Source organism: Narcine bancroftii, chromosome 7 (assembly GCF_036971445.1).
Source record: "Narcine bancroftii isolate sNarBan1 chromosome 7, sNarBan1.hap1, whole genome shotgun sequence".
NCBI classification, from domain to species: domain Eukaryota; kingdom Metazoa; phylum Chordata; class Chondrichthyes; order Torpediniformes; family Narcinidae; genus Narcine; species Narcine bancroftii.
In genome coordinates this window covers 75,837,129-75,860,626 of record NC_091475.1, presented here as the reverse complement: position 1 = coordinate 75,860,626, position 23,498 = coordinate 75,837,129, and the positions used below count along the sequence as shown (strand labels likewise).

The 23,498-nt window shown below is 42.7% G+C and overlaps 1 protein-coding gene across 7 annotated transcripts in view; it reads left to right on the top strand.

Annotated features, from left to right (window-relative positions):
* The window catches only part of abcc4 (ATP binding cassette subfamily C member 4 (PEL blood group)), a 394,241-nt gene that overhangs the window by 113,064 nt on the left and 257,679 nt on the right, over positions 1 to 23,498 (top strand). For 6 of the 7 annotated variants that reach the window (XR_011341954.1, XM_069890346.1, XM_069890347.1 and 3 more), the window contains exons 5-6: positions 2,700 to 2,789; positions 8,266 to 8,429. Coding sequence is in view for 6 of the 7 variants with exons in the window: in XM_069890346.1 (XP_069746447.1) it covers positions 2,700 to 2,789; positions 8,266 to 8,429 (254 nt within the window). In the remaining variant the exon portion in view is untranslated. Of the gene's footprint in view, positions 1 to 2,072; positions 2,131 to 2,699; positions 2,790 to 8,265; positions 8,430 to 23,498 lie in introns of those variants that run through there. The other variant, XM_069890349.1, reaches the window with a different exon arrangement.

Sequence of the window (23,498 nt, the reverse complement as noted above, 5' to 3'; positions counted from 1 at the left end):
AGAGTGCAATCCCTCAAGGATGAAAGAATTATCTGTGTGTGGAGCTAGGGGATATGAGTGGGGTCCAAAATTAATACTCCTTCAGTATTCACTGGGGAGAAGGATATGAAGGTTGGAAGGTTGAGGATGGGGAATGCTAATATTCTGGAGCTTATTTGTATCAGGAAGGACGACATATTAGAAATAGTGAGTAATTGAAATAAGGATCAATGAATAGCTGGAAGGACTCTGGGTCAGGTAGCATCCATGGATAGAAATGGTCAGGCATCGTTTCAAACCAGGAACCAGGACCCTTTACTGGGCCCAAAGTATGAATGGTGATATCAAGTGTAATGGGGGTGGAGAAGAAGCTGGGGAGTGTCAAAGAATTAGGGTATTGGACAGAGGTGAGGGTGTAGATGGATCTGTGGAGGGAGAGAAAGATTAGAGAGAAAAGTAAGAACGACTTAGTAAAAAGGTGCAAGCAGGTGAGCGGTACTTGAAATTGGTTTGAAAAATAATTATTCATACTTAAGGCTGGATTTAAGGCTGTCCAGGAGGAATATAATGTTTATGCATGGTCTTGCCCTGTCAGTGGATGAGGCCAAGGACAGATATACCTTTAACCATCTTCCCTAACCATTCCCATAATAACCTGGAGTACCAGCTTTGACCTACAGAGTGTAGGTGCTCATTAAAATAGTTATCAGTCCATGTTTGGTCTCACCAATGTAGAAGAGGTCACAGAGAGTACACTGATTGCAGTAGTTTAATTTGAGTTAAGGGTATATAAATCTCTGCCTGACCTGGAAGATCTCTTGTGGCACTAGATGGGTATGAGGGGGAGGGGTGTTGAGACAAGGCTTGTACTTTCTATGATTATGGTGGGAAGGCCTTAAGGGGATGGAATAATAGAATCACAGAATGGCAGGAGTCAGCCATTCAGCCCGTCGAGCCTGCACCATCATTCTTTACGATCATAGCTGATCATGTAATCTTAATACCCTGATTCCTGCTTTTCCTCCATATCCCCTGATCCCTTTAGCCATAAGAGCCACTACATTCTCCCTTTTGAATACAGGTGCTCCTCTACTTATGGTTGCTCGGATTACGATTTTTCAAAGTTATGATGATGGTGTTGATGTGACTGTCATTATTGGTTATCATGCAACAGCTGATGGATGCTTTGGCTAGCACTATATTATATGATTAAAAATTGTTTTTTTTAAGTGTGGAATAAAATGACCTCAACATTTAATTATAAAATAGGCCTTGTTTTAGATAAATTTGCCCAGCTGTAGGCTCTGGTAAGTGTTCTGAGCACATTTAAAGTAGACTAGGCTACGATGTTCAGTTGGTGCGGTATTCTTTATCGACTTATGCTTTTTCTATTTACAATGAGTTTATCGGAAAGTAACCCCATTATAAGTAGAGGAGCATCTGTACATCTAATGAACTGGCTTCAAAAATTCTCTGGCAGAGAAGCCCCAAATTCACAACTTTTATGAGCGATAAAATTTCTCTTGATCGCAGTCCCATTGTCAGACAGAGATCCTTGTATTGCACTTCCCCAACACAAAGCATTCTTCCTCCATTTAATCTGTCTCGTACTGACAGAATTTTGTTTCATTCAGTAGGATCCCTTTTTTTTAATATAAATTTCCAACCCTAATCTATTCACTCTTGCCATCTCAGAAATCAGTCTGGTGAATCTTCTCTGTAATCGCTCTGGTTAGAAGACCAAAACTGTACACAATACGCAAGGCGTGGCCTAACCAAGGCCCTAATAGATCTGCAGTAATATCTCCTCTTGCTTTAACATGGCATTTGCTTTCTTCATTGCCTGCTGTATTTGCATTACACCCTTCAATGACTACTGAACCATGATTCCGTCCAGATCTCGCTGCACCTCCCCTTTTCTTAATTTCTCATTTTTCGCATAATAAAATCAAGATATTGCCACCACAGTCGATACTTTCACATTGATGTACATTGTTTTGGATCTGCCATGTAATTGCCCACTCTCTTAATCTGTTCAAGTCCTCCTGCAGCCTCTTGGAACCTTCCTCACAACTCGCACCACCTCCCAGCCTAATATCATCTTCAAAGTTAGAAGGGTGGATGGGATGGGAAGATTGGTTTCCAATTCAGGTGAGTTTAGAATGAGAGGGAAGAAATTTAAAGACTATCTAACGAGCAAGCTTTTTCCACACAGAGGACCATGTTTATCTGAAATCAGTTTCCAAAGAAACCAAAGACTTCTTGCAGTTGGTGAATTGCTGGCTAAACTTGACTTATAAGTTTAGGTTTTTCACATTTTGAATTGAATTGTTTCTTTGTCACATGTAATGAAATGCAGTTAGAACCTTTGTTTTGCAATCTAATTCATTCAGAAGATCATATAGTAATAATATAAACAAACTTATAAATAGATAAAATAAGTGCAGAGAGTAGTATAACAACAGTCAAATAGTCCAGGAAATTAGGCAGTCCTGAAATTTACTAACACTTGTGCTTAGAAAAGATGCAAACCTAGGCTAATCACATATCTGAGAGCTTATAATTATCATGCATAGAGATAGGCCTAATAAAAAGAGTGGGAAATGAAAATAAACACTCTGCTCACCTTAATGTAACTAGTATGGCATTGCACTTGCTTTATTGCTTTGAATTATTGGCATGAATTCAAACTGTTTAATGGCTATGTTTATATATTTCAGGCACTGCGTCTCAATAACATTGCAATGGCAAAAACAACCACAGGCCAAATAGTAAACCTGTTATCCAACGATGTAAACAAGTTCGATCAGGTAATAAATATGGCATATAGTTACCCAACACCCAACCCCAACCAACAAATTTTCCCTTGCAACCGCTGCAATCGTGTCTGCCTGTCCCGCATCGGACTTGTCAGCCACAAACGAGCCTGCAGCTGACGTGGACTTTTTACCCCCTCCATAAATCTTCGTCCGCGAAGCCAAGCCAAAGAAAGAAGTTATTTGGTGGTAAAGTTCATGTGAGTGAGATTGCAATCCATTGTAATCATGGAGTATTGAGCACTGAAATATTTGGCTGGCCATGTCCATACAGAACAGCAAGTAGCTATTGATACTAATCCCAGCTCCAAACATTTGGCCAATGGGACTTGTACCAAGCTGCTGGCAACTGGTTTTTGGGAGCTAGGTATTGGGTTAAGGATACATAAGGATGTTGATGGCGAGCAGTGCTGACAGCTTCCTAACACTTTGGTGGTTTGGATCTGGAGTCGAAGTGATGTAACCTGAATGCCCCAAGTGCTGGACAGGGTAGAAGGCTGTGTGATGACAGAAGCTGCAGGGAAAAAAAACATGGGGTGACATTGGAGGCAGTGGAGGAATTCATGGACACTTGTCGTCTCTGAAGGGACTCTCATTTACTTCTATTTTATTGTCATCTAATTACACAAATACAACCCAATGCAACGGCCTTCTCTGGTCATTGGTGCACAACATGTAGAAACACAACCAGACATAACATCACACACAGGCAAACAATACATATGCAGGACAAGTATTCATATGTATAAAGAAATTGTTTCATGAATATGAGAGTTTTGGGTAGTTCCTTTGGTTATTCAGCATTCTCAATGCACATGGGAAGAAGCAGCACCTCAATCTGTTGGTGCTGCCACTGATCCTCCTGTATCTCTTTCCTGATGGGAGCAGCTGAAAGATGCTGTGTGCAGAGTGCAAAGGGTCCTCAATGATTTTGCACATCCTCTCCAGACAATGAACCTAGTAGATGACATCAATGGGGGGGGAGGGGGGGTGGGTGGCTGTGGGGTGGTGAGAGATACTCCAGTGATCCTCACTGCCATTTTCTTGGTCCTATGGATTGATCTCTGATCCATTTCTCCGTAGCAACCATATTACACTGTGATGCAACCATCCAGGATGCTGTAGATAGAGCTTCTGCCATAATGGATGCTGGTAGACTTGCCTGTTTCAGTTTTCTCAGAAGTACAATCCCTGTTGTGCCTTCCTGACAACAGATATGTGACCACGATAGGCCACTAGTTAAGTGAACTCTTAGGAACTTGGAACTCTCTGTCTACCACAGAATTGTTGATGTTTCGTTCCTGGTTCTCCTGAAGTCCACAATTATCTTCATCTTCTCCATGTTGAGATTCAGGTTGTTGCTCAGGTTCTGTTCAGGTGGTGGGGAAGATATTGGAGTCTATCATAAAAGGAGTAATAGCAGAACACTTAGGCAGAAATAATAGTATAAGGGCTAGTCAGCATGGATTCCTTAAGGGTAAGTCATGCTTGACTAACCTTCTGGAATTTTTCGAGGATGTGACAAAGAGGGTGGACTTGGGAGAGCCAGTGGATGTGGTGTATTTGGACTTCCAGAAGGCCTTTGATAAGGTACCGCACGGGAGACTAGTGGGCAAGATCAGGGAGCATGGTATTGGAGGTAAGGTGCTGACATGGATAGGAAATTGGTTAAGAAATAGGAAACAAAGGGTTGGGGTAAGCAGGTCTTTTTCAGGATGGCAGGATGTGACGAGTGGAGTGCCGCAGGGATCGGTATTGGGTCCTCAGTTGTTTGCAATTTATGTAAATGATTTGGATGAGGAGATTATTAATAACTTGAGCAAATTTGCAGATGACACGAAACTGGGTGGCGGTGTGGGGTGTGAGGAGGATGTCAGGAAAATGCAGAGGGACTTGGACAGGTTGGGGGAGTGGGCTGCTGAATGGAAGATGACGTTCAATGTGAGCAAATGTAAGGTTATCCATTTTGGGGGCAATAATAGGAAAGCTGAGTATTATTTAAATGGAGACAAGCTAGGGAGTGGGGAGGAGCAAATGGATCTGGGAGTACTTGTTCACCGGTCACTGAAGACTAGCATGCAGGTTCAGAAAGCTGTGAAGAAGGCTAATGGCATGTTGGCTTTCATAAAGAGGGGATTGGAGTATAGGAAGAGAGACGCCTTTCTGCAGTTGTACAGGGCCCTGGTGAGACCCCACCTGGAGTATTGCGTCTAGTTCTGGTCTCCAATTTTGAGGAAGGACATACTAGCTATAGAGGGTGTGCAGCGCAGATTTACAAGGTTAGTTCCAGGGATGGCAGGGTTGACATATGCTGAAAGGCTAGAAAAACTGGACTTGTATCCGATGGAGTTTAGAAGGATGAGGGGGGACATGATTGAGGTATACAAAATTATCGGGGGGATAGACAGGGTGAAGTCGGATTACTTGTTCCCAATGATGGAGGAGAAGAGGACTAGAGGGCATAGTTTAAGAATACAGGGTAGGCCCTTTAGGACGGAGATGAGAAAACATTTTTTACCCAGAGAAGTGTGAATCTGTGGAATGCTCTGCCACAGAGGGTGGTAGAGGCAGATTCGCTGATTATGTTCAAAAGAGAGTTAGATAAGACTCTAGTGGGCAAAGGAGTTAAGGGTTATGGGGATAAGGCTGGAAAGGGTATGGCTGATGGTAGTGATCAGCCATGATCTGTAAAATGGCGGTGCTGGCTCGACAGGCCGAAGGGCCTACTCCAGCTCCTATTGTCTATTGCTCTCACACTATATCAAGATATTTTTCACCTCTTCTCTGTAATGCAACTTATTGTTGTTGCTGAAAAGGGCAATGACTGTTGTGTCATCTGCAAACTTGATGACATTGTTGGAGCTGGATCTGGTGATGCAGTCGTGGGTCAGTAACATGAACAGGAGCAGACTGAGCACACAGCCCTGTGGTGCATCAGTGCTCAACGTGATGGTGCTTGATGTTCTGCCACCAAACCAGACTGACTGTGGTCTTTCTGTTAACAAGTCCAGAATCCAGTTACAGAGAGGGTTGTTGAGTCCCAGCGAGAACAGCATTTTTGTCCGCTCTGGGGAATGATTGTAATATTCGCCGAGCTGAAGTCAATGAACAGCATCCTGGCTTATGAGGCCCAATTCTCCAGGTGTGTCAGGACAGAGTGAAGGGACAAGGCTATGAATGGTTTCTTCTATAGGTGAATTGAAATGGGCCCAACGTCTCTGGGAGGTGTGCTTTGATACATTCCATCACCAGACGCTCGAAGCATTTTATGATATTGGAGGTCAGTGCCAAAGGGAGGTAATCATTGAGGCCTGTTATTGTCACCCTTTTGCAGAATCTTGAATCTAATCCTCAGTATTTCAAGTGCTCATTGAGATGCTTCTTCAGTGTAAAAGTACCCGTGCCCACTGGTTTCTAAGAAAAAAGCAACACGATCCTCTGGGTGAAAAAGATACAATCATATGATTATAAATGCAATCATAAGTAGAACTAAACTATCATTTTCAAAATCCTGATAAGATTTTAAATAAAGGCTTGATCATCTGCCATTATGAAAGTGTTGCATTCAATAAAATTGAAATAAGAATAACTTAAGTAAACGGGTGATCTATTAACCACATTCTTCAATAGATTAACCAAGTTGTGGCTGGTCTTGAACTTTACCTGGTATAAAGTGGGAAGACTATCTGATTTATTGCTTTCTCCCAGGTACAGGGAAGACACAGCACATCTAAAATCTACTGTGTTATACTCAGATCCACTATGTTCCAGATTTATTGTGCCAGGACATCTGTGCTCTTAATTTACTGGCAAAAACATTTGGAAATGGAACAGGAGAGTCATATTGAATTGAATTGTTTATTGTTACATATATCGAGAATAGTGAAAAGTAGTAAATAGTAAGGAACTATTACATGGATACAACAGTGCAAAAATACTAAGTACGGGTATAGTGTTAAAGAGGGAAGTACAATTAAAACACTGCAAGGGCTGTGATGGAGTAGTTTTTGAGGTAAGAGATCATCCTTTACAAATGAGAGGTCTGTTCAATTCTGATAACAGTCTTTGAACGAAGCTATCCTTGAATCTGGAGGTGTGTGTTTTAAAATTTGTATCATATTATATGGGGGATCAGCAGTGGAGAGGGTGAGTAAATTTAAATTCCTGGGAGTCACTATCACGGAGGACCTTTCCTGGATGCAATGTACTAATGTCATTGTGAAAAAAAGACGTCAGTAGCTCTATGTCTCAGGATTTTTCGGAGGTTCGGTATGACATCCGAAACTTTCGCAAATTTCTACAGATGCGTAGTGGAAGGTGTGCTGAATGGCAGCATCATGGCCTGGTATAGGGGCACCAATACCTTTGAGTGGAAAGCTCTGGAAAAGGTAGTGGACACAGCCCAGTACATCACAGGCAAAATTATCTCCACCTTTGAGAAAAGCTACAGTAATAACACTGCTGTTGGAGAGTAGCAACAATCATCAAGGATTCACACTCCCCAAAACAAGCTCTGTTCTCGCTGCTGCCATCAGGAAAGAGGTATGAGTGCCACAAGACTTGTACCACCAGGTTCAGGAGCACTTGCTACTTGTCCATCATCAGACTCATGAACAACACTCAGAAACTCATTTAGGGATGCTTAGTTCATACATTATTTATTACTGAATTTTTATATTTTCTGTATTTGCTGTTTGTTTAGATTTCTCTCTTTTTCTTGAGTATTGTTTACACTATTGATAAGTAGAAATTTTGTCTAGCCTGCAGGAAAAAGAGTCTCAGGGTTGTATGTGATGTCATGTATGTGCTCTGATAATCAATTTGAGCTTGAACGTGATCTGCCTGATGGGATGGTGGTGAGAATGTGACTGGAATGGGATGGGTCCTTTATTATGTTGGTTGCTTTCTCAAGGCATTGGGAAGTGTAGATGAAGTCGATGGAGGAGAGGCTTGATGCCCTGAGATTCATTCACAACTCTACAGTATCTTGCAATCTTGGCCATTAGATTTCCTATAAAAAGGAGGTAAACAAGAAATTTGCAGATGCTATGGTCCAGAACATTACACAAAGGTGCTGAAGAAACTTAGCAGGTCATGTAGCATCCTGAGAAAGCTCAAGGCAGTTGACATTTTGGGCTTGAGAAATTCTGAAAATTAGACAGGCCCCTGAATAAAAAGATGGGAAGGGGGAGGAGCACAGGTTATTAAACACCACCCCCCCCTCCCCGCCCCGGTCAGCAGTTATGTCAGTTATTTTCAGGAAAATATTTTTTAGTCTTAGTTTGAGCAAATGACCTGATGTAATAGATGCTTCAAATATCCGCCAGTTGATTTTAGTATGCAAATGTATGTGTGCTTGTAGATGAGAAATTTTATTGTCAATGTTGTTGCTTTTTATATTGTATTTTACTTGTTTAAAACTTCCAACTTCGATATTGTAATCTGTTATATTTTATCCCAACTGTTCCAGGCAACCATATTCCTACATTTCGTCTGGGTTGGACCATTGCAAGCAATTGCAGTGATAGCACTGCTGTGGTATGAAATAGGACCATCTTGCTTGGCTGGAATAGCTGTTCTCCTCATCTTGATGCCGGTGCAAAGTATCTTTGGGAAGTGGTTTTCTGTTTTGAGGTAGGATCCTTTCATCGAGATCTATTTTCCAAGATTAATTCATGTTTATGCAATTTTCCAAGTGATTATTTTAAATCGCCTTCCCAAGATCGTGTTATATGGCGAGCTCTCCACTGGCCACCGTGACAGAGGTGCACCAAAGAAAAGGTACAAGGACTGCCTAAAGAAATCTCTTGGTGCCTGCCACATTGACCACCGCCAGTGGGCTGATAACGCCTCAAACCGTGCATCTTGGCGCCTCACAGTTTGGCGGGCAGCAACCTCCTTTGAAGAAGAGCGCAGAGCCCATCTCACTGACAAAAGGCAAAGGAGGAAAAACCCAACACCCAACCCCAACCAACCAATTTTCCCTTGCAACTGCTGCAATCGTGTCTGCCTGTCCCGCATCGGACTTGTCAGCCACAAACGAGCCTGCAGCTGACGTGGACTTTTTTACCCCCTCCATAAATCTTCGTCCGCGAAGCCAAGCCAAAGAAAAAAGAAAGAAGATTTTAAATCTGAATTTTGTAATAAATCTTCCAGAGCACAAGTTTTCAGCATGATTTCGTTCATGTGGCACGTTTCAGATTCATGTGTGGGCAACCATCCATTGGCCATACCTTGTTGCTCTTAAAGTTGAGGTTGACTAATTGCCTAAACTTCTGCAATCGTTGGTGAAAGTGCACGTTCAATTAATTCCATTCAATACCAAGTTTCAATATAGTTACAGTGGAGTAGTTCTGTACATCTAAATATACAGTAGATGATGTATGATTCTGAGGTGATGCACACTTTTTAAGAATGTAAGAACAAGGAGCAGGAGAAGGCCATCTGGCCATCAACTCTGCTCCACCATTAATAAAAAGGCTGATCTGGTTGTGATTCCCCCTACTTACCTTTTCCCTTAACCCTTAATTCCTTCCATGCAAAGCTCTTAGATATTTAAAGAGCCAGCCTCCATTACTTCCATGGGCAGAGAATTCCACAGACTCACTCCTCTGGGAAAAGCAGTTTCTCATTTCTGCCTTAATCAACTCTCCCTGAATGCCCTCCAGTTCTGGTCTCCTATGTCATAATTTTATGTTTCTTTCAGATATCACCTCCCTTTCTTCTGAATTCCAGTGAGCAGAGACTCAATCTCTCCTCATAGGATAACCCTCTCATCCCTGGCATCAACCTGGTGAACTTCCTCTGCACTGCCTCCAAAGCCAGACTATCTTTTCTCAAAAAAGGAAACCGGAATTATTCATAGTACACCAGGTGTAGCCTCAGGAATACTTGTCCAGTTGCAGCAGAACTACCCTGCTCTTAAATTCAATCGCTCTAGCAGTGAAGCCCAGCATTCCATTTACATTCTTTATCGGCCTTTTTCACCTACAAACCAACCTTTTGTGATTCATGCACCAGCACTCCCAAGTCTCTCTGCGCTACAGCTTGCTGCATTCTTTTACCATTTAAATAATTATCTGATCTATTTTTTCTTCCAAAGTGGATGGTCTAAACTTTAGCAATATTGTACCAGATCCTTGCCCACTCACTTAGTACAGGTACACAATCCTTTATCCGGACGTCTAAAATCCGGAAACCTCCAAAATCCGGCAGGTGGGGAGAGAGACAGCAGGGTGAGTCGGGCGGGCAAGGGGGAGAGATCGGCAGCGTGAGTCAGGCGGGTGGGAGACCGGCAACGCGAGTTGGGCGGGTGAGGGGGGGGGAGACGGCAGTGTGACTGGAAGGCGGTGGATACGGCTGCACAATTCGGGTGGGTTTAAAACTAGCTTTCCGAAATCTGGAAAAATGCAAAATTCAGAACATATTGTCCCCCAAGGGTTCCGGATAAAGGATTGTATGTCTATATCTGCAGAATCTGCACAATTTGCTTTTCCATCAATTTAGCATTATCAGCAAACTTAAATTTAAATACAACATGTTCAGTCCCTTCTTCTAAATCGTTAATGTAAATTGTGAACAGTTGTGGGCCCAGCATTGATCTCATCGGCCCTCCACTCACTACTGATGGCAACCAGAGAACTATCCATTTACTCTAATTCTCTGCTTTCCATTGGTTACCAAATCCTTTATCCATAGAAATCAAAATACACTATATCTACCTCTGCGCTCCTTATATCCTCAACGAGGGGGGTTGGACTTGATTATTACTGTTGTGTTGGAAGTAAAAAGTTGGTGGGTTCAAAGAATAATGGGCTTGGACACATGCTGAATGCAGATATAATCTTTATTGAAACACAGTATGGGCTCACAACATGGATAATCCATGCAAGTATTCTCAATCACACAACACAATGCAGCCAGTCTTGACACTATGGACACCAGTAACTGCTAACACTTTCACAAAGCACAGTACAATCCAGACACATTGGACTTTAAATACTACCGAACCGATACAAACAACTATTTTTACCAACTTATCACAACCAGCGACTAAATATGCTACTCGCTGTTCTTGTCTAAAGTGGACATGGCTCAGATACTATCTACAACTGCAACAGTACACAATAGCCTCGATCCCAATGTAGTGCACACCTTGCCAGCGACTCCTCCAGCTTTGTCCACAGCAGGGTTTGTATCAGGGCTGAAGATCAAAAAAGAAAGGGTTACTGCACATGATGAACTTTAAGGTGCAGTAAGCTGAGGGTTCGGACCAGGTAATTAGTTGATTAAAGGGGCAATTTGTCAGCTGTGTACCAATGGGTGGGCAGAGTCCAATCTTGATTGCCAGGTGATGCAACTTCTGATCAGGTTCCAGACGAAGTGATCACAGGACCCTCCACAATCCAACCAGGTACCAGATGAAGAGGCCGCATGACCCTCCACAATCCAGACAACATTTCACCCCTTGAAAATCACACCACTCGTCAATCATTAAAAAAACATGAAAACATAATTACAAAGAAGAAATTAAAACATTGTTAGAAAAGGTAAATATGTTGTTACAGTGCAAGTGCCTTCAGAATAAATGGATAGGCACAACAGAAAGGTGAGGGTATTTTTTAGGAAAATGACAGCAGCCTACCAACTCCCCACAAACTGAAAGGGTCATTCTTCTTTCCATGTAGTGTCAGGCTGCGGGAAGTGGCTCCCTATCTGTTTGTTTCTTTGTCAGTCACTGACTCTCGTATATGGTCTTGCTGACTTGCTTGGGATGTATGTGCAGCTCATCCCACAGACAAGAGCACTGGTACCACCTACAACTGTCAGGAGGTAGTGCAAGGTCATCTAGCTTTCCCTGTAGCTGAAGTACCACAGCCCTTTCTTTGCCCAGCGTCTCCACCACGGTTTCCATAATACCTGGTGCTCCCCATCTGGAAACCATCCCAGATGGCTGCCACTGTGCCATCCCATGGGAAGCTAGAGGTCAGCCCAGCAGGCGCGGATCAAGGGCCAACTGGTATTCTTGTAGGAGCACCCCCGTTAGCTGGGCTGTTGACTGTCAGCCATCTTGTGCCAGGATTCTGTTCCTGCTCTCATTCCCACTGTTCACTTGGGCAATTGCTGATAGAATGAGCTGTACTACATCGCCAAGATATGTTCCCTGTGTGGAATCACTGGGGAAAGTCAGGACTGTTTGTATGCCAAATTGTATAGAGGGGAAAAAGAAACCAGTTCTTGAAGCACCCTCCCCAGTAAGGGCATGCGCATTAATGTTTTTTCAGTATGGAATAAAAGTATTCAAAATTGAATTATAAAAAATGGTAGTTTTTCGACTTGCATTTTTTTGACTAACCTATGGGTGTGCCACAACGTAACCCCATCATATATTGAAGAGCACCTGTACTGTACACACACACTCACACACACACACACACACACTTACGTACGTACACACACATTTTATATACACATGTATATAGTATATACATATATATGTGTCAGTGTGTATGTATATTCGTATGTCTGTATATTCATGAGTTTGTTTATACATGTGTATGTATGTAAAGGTCATTATCATTCAGCAAGCTCTGATTTCATTGTTTGGTTGTTGAGCTGGTGCACTTGGATCCTTGAGAATTTCTCGGAATGATGTACGTAACAGACATTCAGAGAGGACCTTGCTTTATCATTACCAGTAAAATGCTCCTGCAAGCAAGAAAATCATACTGCAATTGTATAGGACCTTGGGGAGGCCACCCCTTGAGTACTGTGCGCAATTTTGGCTTCCTAATCTGAGGAAGAACATTCATGCAATTGAGAGTGCAGCAAAGGTTCACCAGACTGGTCCTGTGGATGGCAGGGTAGATGTCTGAAGAAAGACTGGGTGAACTAGGATTCAACAGGTTAGATTTTTCCCAGTGCTGGAGAAGTCCAGATCTAGGGGTAACAATTTAAACATAAGGGCCAAGCCTCACAGCAAGTTGTTTAGGCAGTTCAAGAAATATATTTAAAAGGGAGTTGGATGTGGCCCTTAGGGTGAAAGGGATCAAAAAGCATGGAGATAAAACAGGGATAAGGTACTGAAGACCCATGATATTGAATGGTGGAACAGACTCAAAGGGCTTAATAACCTTTTGCACCTATTTTCTACGATTCGAAGCAACAGACAACAGTTAGTGGAGGGATTCCTCTTCTTTTTCACCATTTCTCCATTGCCATTACTCCCAGGACAAAGTTTTTTGTGTGAGATCAAACAAGACGACTTCTTCGAAAAATGTGGTTTGCCCTCAATTACCATCAACTCTGCCCTCACCCGCATATCCTCCATTACCCACTCTTCTGTTCCGGCCAACGATGCTCAATGTGCAAAAAGGACAAGATTCCCCATGTCCTCACCTACTATAGATGACACTTTCCAAGTTCTAGTATTTCCCAATTTCAAGACATGTCATCTTCAAAGAAACCTAAGCAACAAAATTCCGAATGACCATTTTATTAATTCAATAAATCAAACTTCATAGTTCAGCTGTAAATAGCTTTAATTCATTGATAAAAGCGGATAAACATTTTGCAGAACTTCACAATGGGATTTTCATAGCAATGAGTAAACAAAGCATACTGTAATAGTGAAAATGATATTCCACTTTAAACAGATGTAAAGGAAATAAACAGCATAAGATGAATGAAGATGAAATAAGGTGAATTCAAAGTAAAGTATCTCGAGCTCCCGTCTCTGTCACGATTCCTTGAAGAATGAAGTATAAACTCCCAGTCCGCCCGGACACCACAACACATGATGTCATAGTAACCATGGCAATGCAACAAATGACAATTTTCCCGAAAGAGCACAAATTTAATAAAAAGCAAAAACACGAGGTTCCAACCTTTACACCTACTACCCTCTATCGCCCCATCATCTCCGCCATATCCGCCACCTACAACGTTTTCCCACCACTAGACACATCTTCCCTTCTCCACCTTCTGCAGAACCATTCCCTCCATGATTTCCTCTGCCACTCCTCTCTTCCCAACAATTGTCCCAACAATTGGAATCGACCCCCGTGACCACAGGAAATCCTGCCCTTGCACTGCCAGACTGACACTGACTGCAAATTGGAGGAACACCACCTCATATTCCATCTGGGCAGCCTCCACCAGATGGCATTAACATAGACTTCTCTGGTTTCTGTTAGTCTTTCACAGAGCCAAATCTCCCCCCACCCCCTCGACCAAATCAATTTTCACTTTTCTTCTCTCCTCTCCTCCTATCCATGTCCAATGAACACCTTTAGCCTGTTGGCTTGTGCTCCTCCATCCTTGTCCTTTTATCCCTTCTCCCTTAAATTTTTCAGGCACCTTTCTGCTTTTTACTCATTCCTTGAAGAAGGGCTCTAGTCTGAAATGTTGGCTGTACATCTGTACCTCCTATGAATGCTGCGAGGCCTGCAGCATATCTCCTGCATTTTTATCTTTTAATTCATTATCCTTCTCTCTCTGATAAAATGTTAAGGATCCCCCACTGCAGTATAGATGTTAGAACCCCATCTTGAAGTGGTGATGATTGTTGATGGTCTCATCACAGTCATGCTCAAATGTCCCAGGTGCACCTGAGGATCCAAGGCAAAAAGGGGTAGCACAGATTTTTGCAGTTTACAAACTAAAGAATGGTGGATTTACTACCTGAGGATATTAGGACATGTGAACTCTTGGACCATTTTATTTTTCTGGCCACATATCAATTGGAAATTAAAGAGTGATAACCTAGAGTGCAGGGATGGCTAAACTTGCTGCACATAAAAACCACATACAATAAGCTTCAGATGTTTGAGAGCCACAAGACATAAAAAATGTTTTTATTCGTGCAGTCACATTTAGTTACAAAAATATTATGTAAATATTAAGAAATCCATTATGTAATAATTATTCATGTAGGTAGTTTTTAAACTTGTAATTTGCTTTAATTTCAATAATCAAATAGTACACATACCAATATACTTGCGCAATTGTCAAATTTTGTGGACCAATTTTTAGGATAAAATTTAGGGGGTAGACGATTACATGCATACTGTGTTCGACCGCGGTAAATGCCTGCATCGCTTGGGGCTTGGATAGGTGGGTGGGCAGCAAGTCCACTTTCAGGATTTCGGGTGGGTGTGTGGCTGGGATAGCATTTGAGGCATTGGGAGCTCCAATGGGCGGTAAGCCAGGGACAAGGTGAAGAGTCGCTGTTGGGGCATTAGGAACTCGGATGGGTGGGTGGCTGGGTCCATGATTGGGGCGTCGGGAGCTCGATGATTGGGTAGCTGAGTCCAAGGTCCTGGCATTTGGGAGTTCCGGTGGGCAGGCTGCCTGGGCCTAGATGAGAGATGGTTGTTGGGTGTCAGAAGGTCTGGAGAGTGGACAGCCTGGGTTGAAGCGTCAGGAGTTTGGATGGGCAGCCATGACCAAAAATAGGGTGGTTGACTTTTGCATGGTACTGCCTATTACACATTTATATAATACATGCCAAATAATTTCATTTGCAAGCCATGCCCACTAAAACTACTGTTGTGAGCATCTGCTTGTATGATTCCTGTCTTCGCCAACATATTTCCATGAGCTGTCCCTGATATAGAGATCCAAATCTTCATGGAATCCTGAATCACCGCAAGATTGCTGTTTCACACTCTCTGAACCCTCAGAAATCCTACAAAATCCTTTAAATTTAATTGGCCTTGTACTCTCTACTCAGATAGGAGATGTGGTCCCTTTATCTTGAATAAGACAGTGATGATGTCATAAAGATAGCAAGATAGATGAAAGGCCTGTACTGTGCTGTAATGTTCCATTTTCTTTATAGAATGTTCTGTGTGGTGGTGGGGGGGGGGGGCTGGTGGTGGTGTGGTGGATGGGATAGGGTTAAAGTGGCAGCAAACTTCATCATTACAGGCAAAGTAAGCAAACATATTCCTGAGGGAGCTTCTGACTTGAGAACTCTGATGAATGATTAGTGTGACAGATTATGCCGTGTTTGTATTGTATATAGATATGATTTTGGGAGATAAATTGGGGCAGTTTTTTTTAGTGTTGGTCAAATACAAACACTTTAAAACCGATCTTATTTAAAATACTGGAGCTCTGCTCATACAAGACAGGCCGGCGCCAAGAGCCTTTGCAAAAACTTTGGAGAAGTGCCCAAGAGACTTCACTAATGGATTGTTGTTTATAAAAAGGCAACAGATGAAAGAGCTTGTCAGAGACGCAGACTGTCTTGGGTGAAACTTGTTGTTCTAAGAGGGTTCATGTGGTTTTGCAAGCAGAGAGAGAAAAACAGGCTTTCTCTCAGAGAGGGAGAGAGAATTCAGTTCTGCAGTTTTACAGTCATCAGCAGCAGCTGGGACTGGTACAGGACAAGCTGGCATGCTTGTGGAAAACCCCATTTGGAAGATGGGTTCTGAGTGCTTGGTTCAGCCTGGTCAAAGCCCTTGTGGTTCATGAAAGAGGAGAGGACTGGCTGCCTAATGTTTCATTTGAAATAAGAGAAACAAGAAGGAAGTCTGTGGTGACCTGAAAGAAAGATGTCATCATCTGGAGAACCCTGATGGAGCAACTTTCTTCAGCAAGACACTGAAGTGCCTGGTTACAAGGAATCAGTTGTGGGTGTCCAGCGAACAACAAATCTCTCTGAAAACCGACAAGAACCTTCCTGGCTGGTAACCATTTACCTTTCAAGCACCAAAGCCTGGTGAACTTCATAAATGTCAAATTCTGTACACAGTATAAGAATTGCCTGCAACCAGTAAACTTGGAGGAATGAGAAGTGAGATTGGACCTTGAATCAAAGAACTTTTCTGATCTTATTACATACTTATGTGTACATTACATACACATGAGCTTAGAATTAGAAGGGGGTTAAATTAGGTTAGTTAAATTAATAGTAATAAGGTTAGATCTTGTTTCCATGTTTAAAGATAATTAAAAGCAACTTTTATTTAAGTAACCATTTGTCTTGGTGAATATCTATTGCTGCTGGGTTTTGGGGTCCTCTGGGCTAGTAACATTAGATACATTGCTCATCAGAAAACAAATCTATATTCCGTAGGAGTGATAGATGGATTTTGCAAGCCTGTTTATTTTGGTTGTGCCTAAACTAGCGGTTATGGTCTCAGGATAATATGAGATGAGGTGAAATTTGGGAAAGAAAGAAGGAAGGTAGGGAAAGAAAGAAAAGAAACAAGATTATTTGGAGTTCTCAACACCAGGGTTGTAAATAGTTTATTCAGAGTTAAAATCAATGGATATTTTGACCACAAAGGGAGTTGTGGAGTCATACAGCAGAGCACCAAAACATACCCTTTGGCTCCCCACATCATGCTACTTATATACCCTACTGCCACCCTAATCACTTTGTTAGGTCCATAACCTTCTGTGTCTTGGTGTTTCATGCACTTGTCTTGCTGCTGTTTATTTATTCTTATCTGCCTCCACCACTTCTATGGTGGTGGGAGGTAGATTCTGCACATTGTAGACTCCTATTTCCCTTGATGTGAAAATTTCTGCTTCAAATCTCCTTTGAACTCTGTACTCCCCTATTAAACCCATTCCCTGATAACCCCACTGAGGGAAAATTAGTTTGCTATCTAGTACAGTACATCGATCCTCCTAATCTTAATTTGCACCTCTTTTAGGTCATCTCCCGGCCTCCTCTGCTCTTGGGAAAATAAAGCAAGCTAAATCCAGTCTTTCTTTATTGCTGTGATGTTCCTATCCAGGCAACATCCTGTTGAATCTTTTCTGCACCTTCTCAGTGTAATCACATCCCTTCTGTAGTGTGGTGAGTAGAACTGCAGAGATTATTCCAGCTGTGACCTAGCTGTAACATGATATCCCAGCTCATGAAAGCAAGCATCATGACCTTTGTCACCGTCTTACTGCCATTTTCAGGGATATGAGCTCTCTGTTCACCAACACAACCTAAGACCCTTCCATTTACTGATTACATCCTACCATTGTTTGCCTTCAGTAAATGAATCACTTTGCATTTGTCAAGTTTAAATTCCATTTGTCATATTCTCTCATTAAAGAAGATATAGCAAGCCATCTGGAGCAAAATGGATCCATCAGGCAGGTGCATCATGGTTTCAGCAAAGACAGGCCCTGTTTGATAAATTTACTGTTCTTTGCAGATATAATGAGTGCGGTAGTTAGAGGAGAGCAGGTGAACATTGTTTACCTGGATTGTCGGAAGGCATTCTATAAGGTGCCATATAAAAGACATCCATAAGATGAAGATGCATGGAATTGGGGGTGATGTATTAGAATGGTTAGAGGATTGGTTAACCAATGGAAAGCAGAGAGTTGGGATGCAGGGGTGTTTTTCTGGTTGGCATTTGGTGGTGAGTGGAGAGCTGCATTGGTTGAGGCTGGGCCCGTAAGCGTTCACAGTATACATAAATAATCTGGTATTGGGGACTAAGTGTAGTGTATCAAAGTTAGCTGATGTCACTAAATTGAGTGGAAAAGCAAATTGTACATAGGATAAGGAGAGTCTGCAGAGAGATATAGATAAAGTCAATGGGCAAGGGTCTGGCAGATGGAGAACAATGTTGGCAAATGCGAGGTTATCCAGAATGGAAGATCAAAATGTTATTTAAATAGCAAGCAATTGCATTCTGTTGACGTGCAGAAGGACTTGGGAGCGTTTGTTCATAAATTGCAAAATTGCAGTTGTAGCAGGCTATCAATAAGGCAAAAGGAATGTTGGCTTTCATTGCTAGAGGGATTGAATTTAGGAGCTGAGTGGTCATGTTGCAACTACAGGGTACTGGTGAGACTGCAATTCTGGTCTCCATACTTGAAGGATGTACTGTGTTATATGTGAACATGCGCTATACGAGAATATTTTTACAAGTTGAAAGAACGTGCACAATTAATAGTGGGTGTGGGAAGTCAAACCGGCAATTTATAGGGAGCGTGGGAATTTAATAGCAGCAATTAAATAATGGGCACAATTTATAGTGGGCGTGGGAAATTTTGATATTGGGAATATCTCTTTGTACCGAATGCCATGGTATTCCTATAAACAGGACATTCTGGCTTGGGCACTGCCCCTTATCAATGTTAATTGCCCAGACCCATCCCTGAGGGTGGAGATTAACATATCAAGTGCCTCTGATTTGAGATAACATTAGAATTAAAATCCTGCTTAACTCTGAAGCCTGTCTTCAATCTATTTAAGTGATTCCTCTCCAAAGCACGTTAATGTGTTGCAGCAAGATATCATCTATATAATGGGAGATTGAGACCTCTGGGGGAAGTTGATTGGGTGTTAATTGTGGGAGATTAACTGTGGCGGCAGTCACTGAGATGTGTGTTTTGTCTCATGTCCCATTTAAATGCAAATTGCTTAGGAATTTGAATACTACACCTTCATGTTATTTGCGTGTGTGCATTAAACAAAAGTATTTTCATACATTTTTATGATTTTCAGCACATTAAATGTGTGTGTGCATTATATGATTAAAAATATGTTAGTTTAATGGGATGTAAATTGGGCGGCACGGATTTGTGGTCTGTATGTCTAAATTTAAAAAAAATGGTTTATATTTCCCATGGTATGGGTGCCAAAAGCAAAAGGGGTTAGATTTTAAGCTGACAAAGCAGGAGGTTCAAAGGAAATGTGAGATGTAAATTATTTACAGAGAGAGTAGTTAGTTTCTGGAATGTGTTGCCAGAAGATGTGATAGGGGCAGGAACAGTAACAACATTTAAGAATCACCAGGATAGATTCTTGAATATGTAGGGCAAAGAGGGATATGGAATGAATAGTCAAGTGGAATTGGTGTAGAAGGTTTGAAATTCCTGTTTCACTATGAATCTTTATCCCCTTTCACACTTGTGTGCCACTAAATTGGCCATTTACTGTCCTGGGATTGGAATAGGGGTTTGGCTTTTCACACTTGACCATTCCTAACTGGGATACTGAATGCTTTCACACTTGCAACAAGCCATCCCCGTGGTTAGGACTGTTCTACCTTCTACTTGTGACATCATGATGCATCGAGAAATGGTGAACCTGTCCTAAATCCTGATCAATGTATTATGATCTTATATTTGAACAAAATTAATCATGTCTAATTATTAAATAATTAAGCTTTATGTGATTCTGGGAGGACATTTTCGGCGACACTAGGTAGTAGTCTATTAAGGAGAATCCTAGCGAAGATTTTGCCTGCAATGGAGAGCAGCGTGATTCCCCTGTAGTTTGAGCAGTCTGATTTCTCGCCTTTGTTTTTGTACAGGGTGATGATGATGGCATCACGAAGGTCCTGAGGCAGCTTTCCTTAGTCCCAGCAGAGCATGACAAACTCATGCAGTTTGGCATGCAGAGTTTTGCCGCCAGCCTTCCAGACCTCTGGGGGGGGATTCCATTCATACCTGCTGCTTTGCCACTTTTCAGTTGTTTAATTGCCTTATATATCTCTTCCCGGGTGAGGACCTCATCCAGCTGTTGGATGAGGTCAAGGGCTGTTGAGGGAGCTGGAGCAGGGCGGATTCTTGGACTGAGCGGTTGGCACTGAAAAGAGATTGGAAGTGTTCTGACCATCAATTGAGGATGGAGATCTTGTCGCTGAGGAGGACTTTGCCGTCTGAGCTGCGCAGCGGGCTTTGGACTTGGGGTGAGGGGCCGTACACAGCCTTTAGTGTCTCATAAAAACCCCTGAAGTGGCCAATGTCGGCGCTAAGCTGGGTTCGTTTGGCGAGGCTAGTCTACCACTCATTTTGGATCTCTCGGAGTTTGCGCTGAAGATGGCTGCATGCAAGATGGAAGGCTCATTTTTTCTCTGGCCAGGAAGGCTTTGAAAGGTGAGCCTGGTGGGCATATCGCTTCTTTGCCAGCAGCTCCTGGATTTCCTGGTTGTTTTCATCAAACCAGTCCTTGTTTTTCCTGGAGGAGAAGCCCAGTACTCTTCAGTGGATTGCAGTATGGCCATTTTCAGCTGATCCCAGAGGGTTTCAGGAGATGTGTCCGTGAGGCAGTTTGTATCCTCGAGCTTTGCTTGGACGTTTGCCTGGAAATTTCCTCTCACTTCGTCTGACTGCAAGTTTCCTTTGTTGACCTCACTAAAGCCTTCAACACCATGAGCAGGAAAGGGCTTTGGCAAATACTAGAGGGCCTCGGATGCCCCCCCAAGTTCCTCAACATGGTTATCCAACTGCACGAAAACCAACAAGGTCGGATCAGATACTGCAATGAGCTCTCCGAACCCTTCTCCATTGACAACGGCGTGAAGCAAGGCTGCGTCCTCGCACCAACCCTCTTTACTATCTTCCTCAGCATGATGCTGAAACAAGCCATGAAAGACCTCAACAATGAAGATGCTGTTTATATCCGGTACCGCACGGACGGCAGTCTCTTTAATCTGAGGTGTCTGCAAGCTCACATTAAGACACAAGAGCAACTTGTCTGTGAACTACTCTTTGCAGACGATGCCGCTTTAGTTGCCCATTCAGAGCCAGCTCTTCAGCGCATGATGTCCTGTTTTGAGGAAAATGCGAAAATGTTTGGCCTGGAAGTCAGCCTGAAGAAAACTGGGTCCTCCATCAGCCAGCTCCCCACCATGACTACCAGCCCCTCCACATCTCCATTGGGTACACAGAACTCAAAATGGTCAACCAGTTTACCTACCTCAGATCCACCATTTCATCTGATGCAAGGATCGACAACGAGATAGACAACAGACTTGCCAAGGCAAATAGCGCCTTTGGAAGACTACACAAAAGAGTCTGGAAAAACAACCACCTGAAGAAACACACAAAGATCAGCGTGTACAGAGCCCTTGTCATACTCACGCTCCTGTTCAGCTCCGAATCATGGGTGTCTCCACTCAGCTCTGTCTCCACTCCATCCTCAACATTCATTGGAGTGACTTCATCACCAACATATAAGTACTCGAGCTGGCAGAGTCCGCAAGCATCGAATCCACGCTGCTGAAGGTCCAACTGCGCTGGGTGGGTCACGTCTCCAGAATGGAGGACCATCGCCTTCCCAAGATCGTGTTCTATGGCGAAGTCTCCACTGGCCACCGAGACAGTGGTGCACCAAAGAAGAGGTACAAGGACTCTTGGTGCCTGCCACATTGACCTCCACCAGTGGGCTGATATCGCCTCCAACCATGCATCTTGGCGCCTCACAGTTCGGCGGGCAGCAACCTCCTTTGAAGAAGACCACAGAGCCCACCTCACTGACAAATGACAAAGGAGGAAAAACCCAACACCCAACCAACCAATTTTCCCTTGCAACTGCTTCAACCGTGCCTGCCTGTCCCGCATCGGACTTGTCAGTCACCAATGAGCCTGCAGCAGATGTGGAGATACCACTCCATAAATCTTCGTCTGCGAAGCCAAGCCAAAGAAAAAAAAGAAGCTTTATGTACAGCCCAGTATGAGCCCTTCAGCCCCTGTTGTTGTTGTGCTGACCTATTTACACCTTTATAAGGGACCGAGGGAAAATGTTAGCAATAAATAGCAATAGTGGACAATTTGTAAACAGCTCGGGTAAGTTGGTAGTGCTTTAGCGCTCAATTTATACAGTGTGGGAAAATTGGTGGCACTATCGTATACAATTTATAAATACCATGAGGAAAAAAGTGATAGCGGACCTACCCTCCCAGAAAGACTCGCAGCAGAGAAATGTTATATGCCTGGCTGCATGCATGGAGCATTTATAGAGTGGTTTTTCTGCTGCACGGCATTCTGGGAAGTCAGGTCTGTCATTGCTTTTTTCCCCACGGTCTTTATAAATTGTGCACTATAGTGCTACCAATTTTCCCAGATTTTTAAAAAATTGTCTGCTATTGCTATTTCCACTCTCTCTTTCTCTTTACTGCGACTTGTGCACGGCAAAATTTATACTTTAATTTTAATCTTTTTTCCTTGATGTTCCTGCACACGCAAAAACTTGGGTCATTTCAATCCCACAATGCAGTTACCCGTTCACATTTGCGTCTGCAGACGCCGGGGATTGTATTAGAGGTCGAGGCCGTCAATCCCCGGCCTGAGATGATGTCATCTGACACTGGTGTTGAGCTGATTTTACTTACACACTTGGCATTTTAAATGCCGATTGGCAGTTAATTCCTGGGATCACTTGCAAGTGTGAAAGAAGTTAGTGATGTCAACAAAATTGTGGTCTTGCATTATTAATGAAAGGTACAGTTCCATCTATCTTAATCTTGTTTTCCCCTGATGAATATTTACTTACCTGTTTTGCCTACGAGATTTACTAAGTTTTTCTCCTCCAGGTGTCTGTACTTCTTAATCTGAACATGTTTTTTGACCTCCATTTCCCCTGCTAGCTCAGATTAAATCTTCCACAACAGCACATATTCACAAGTATTTTGAACCCGTTCCTGTAAGTGTAATCTACCACCTTCTCCAGAAACAGTCCTACTGTCCAGGAACCTAAAGCCTATCCTCCTATACCATCCCTTCAGCAACATATTACTCTGACCTATCCTATTTCTGTATCCACTAGCTATGGCACAGGAAACAACCTAGTAATTACAGCTTCTGAGGATCTGCTCTCAAATAGTTATCCATAAACTCCTGTGGCAAGACTTCATTCCTATCTACATGTTACCAACATGTACCATATCACTGGTTGTTCACTTTCACCCTTCAGAATTTATAGCTCTTGCAGCCTTTTCTAGGCCTTACTTT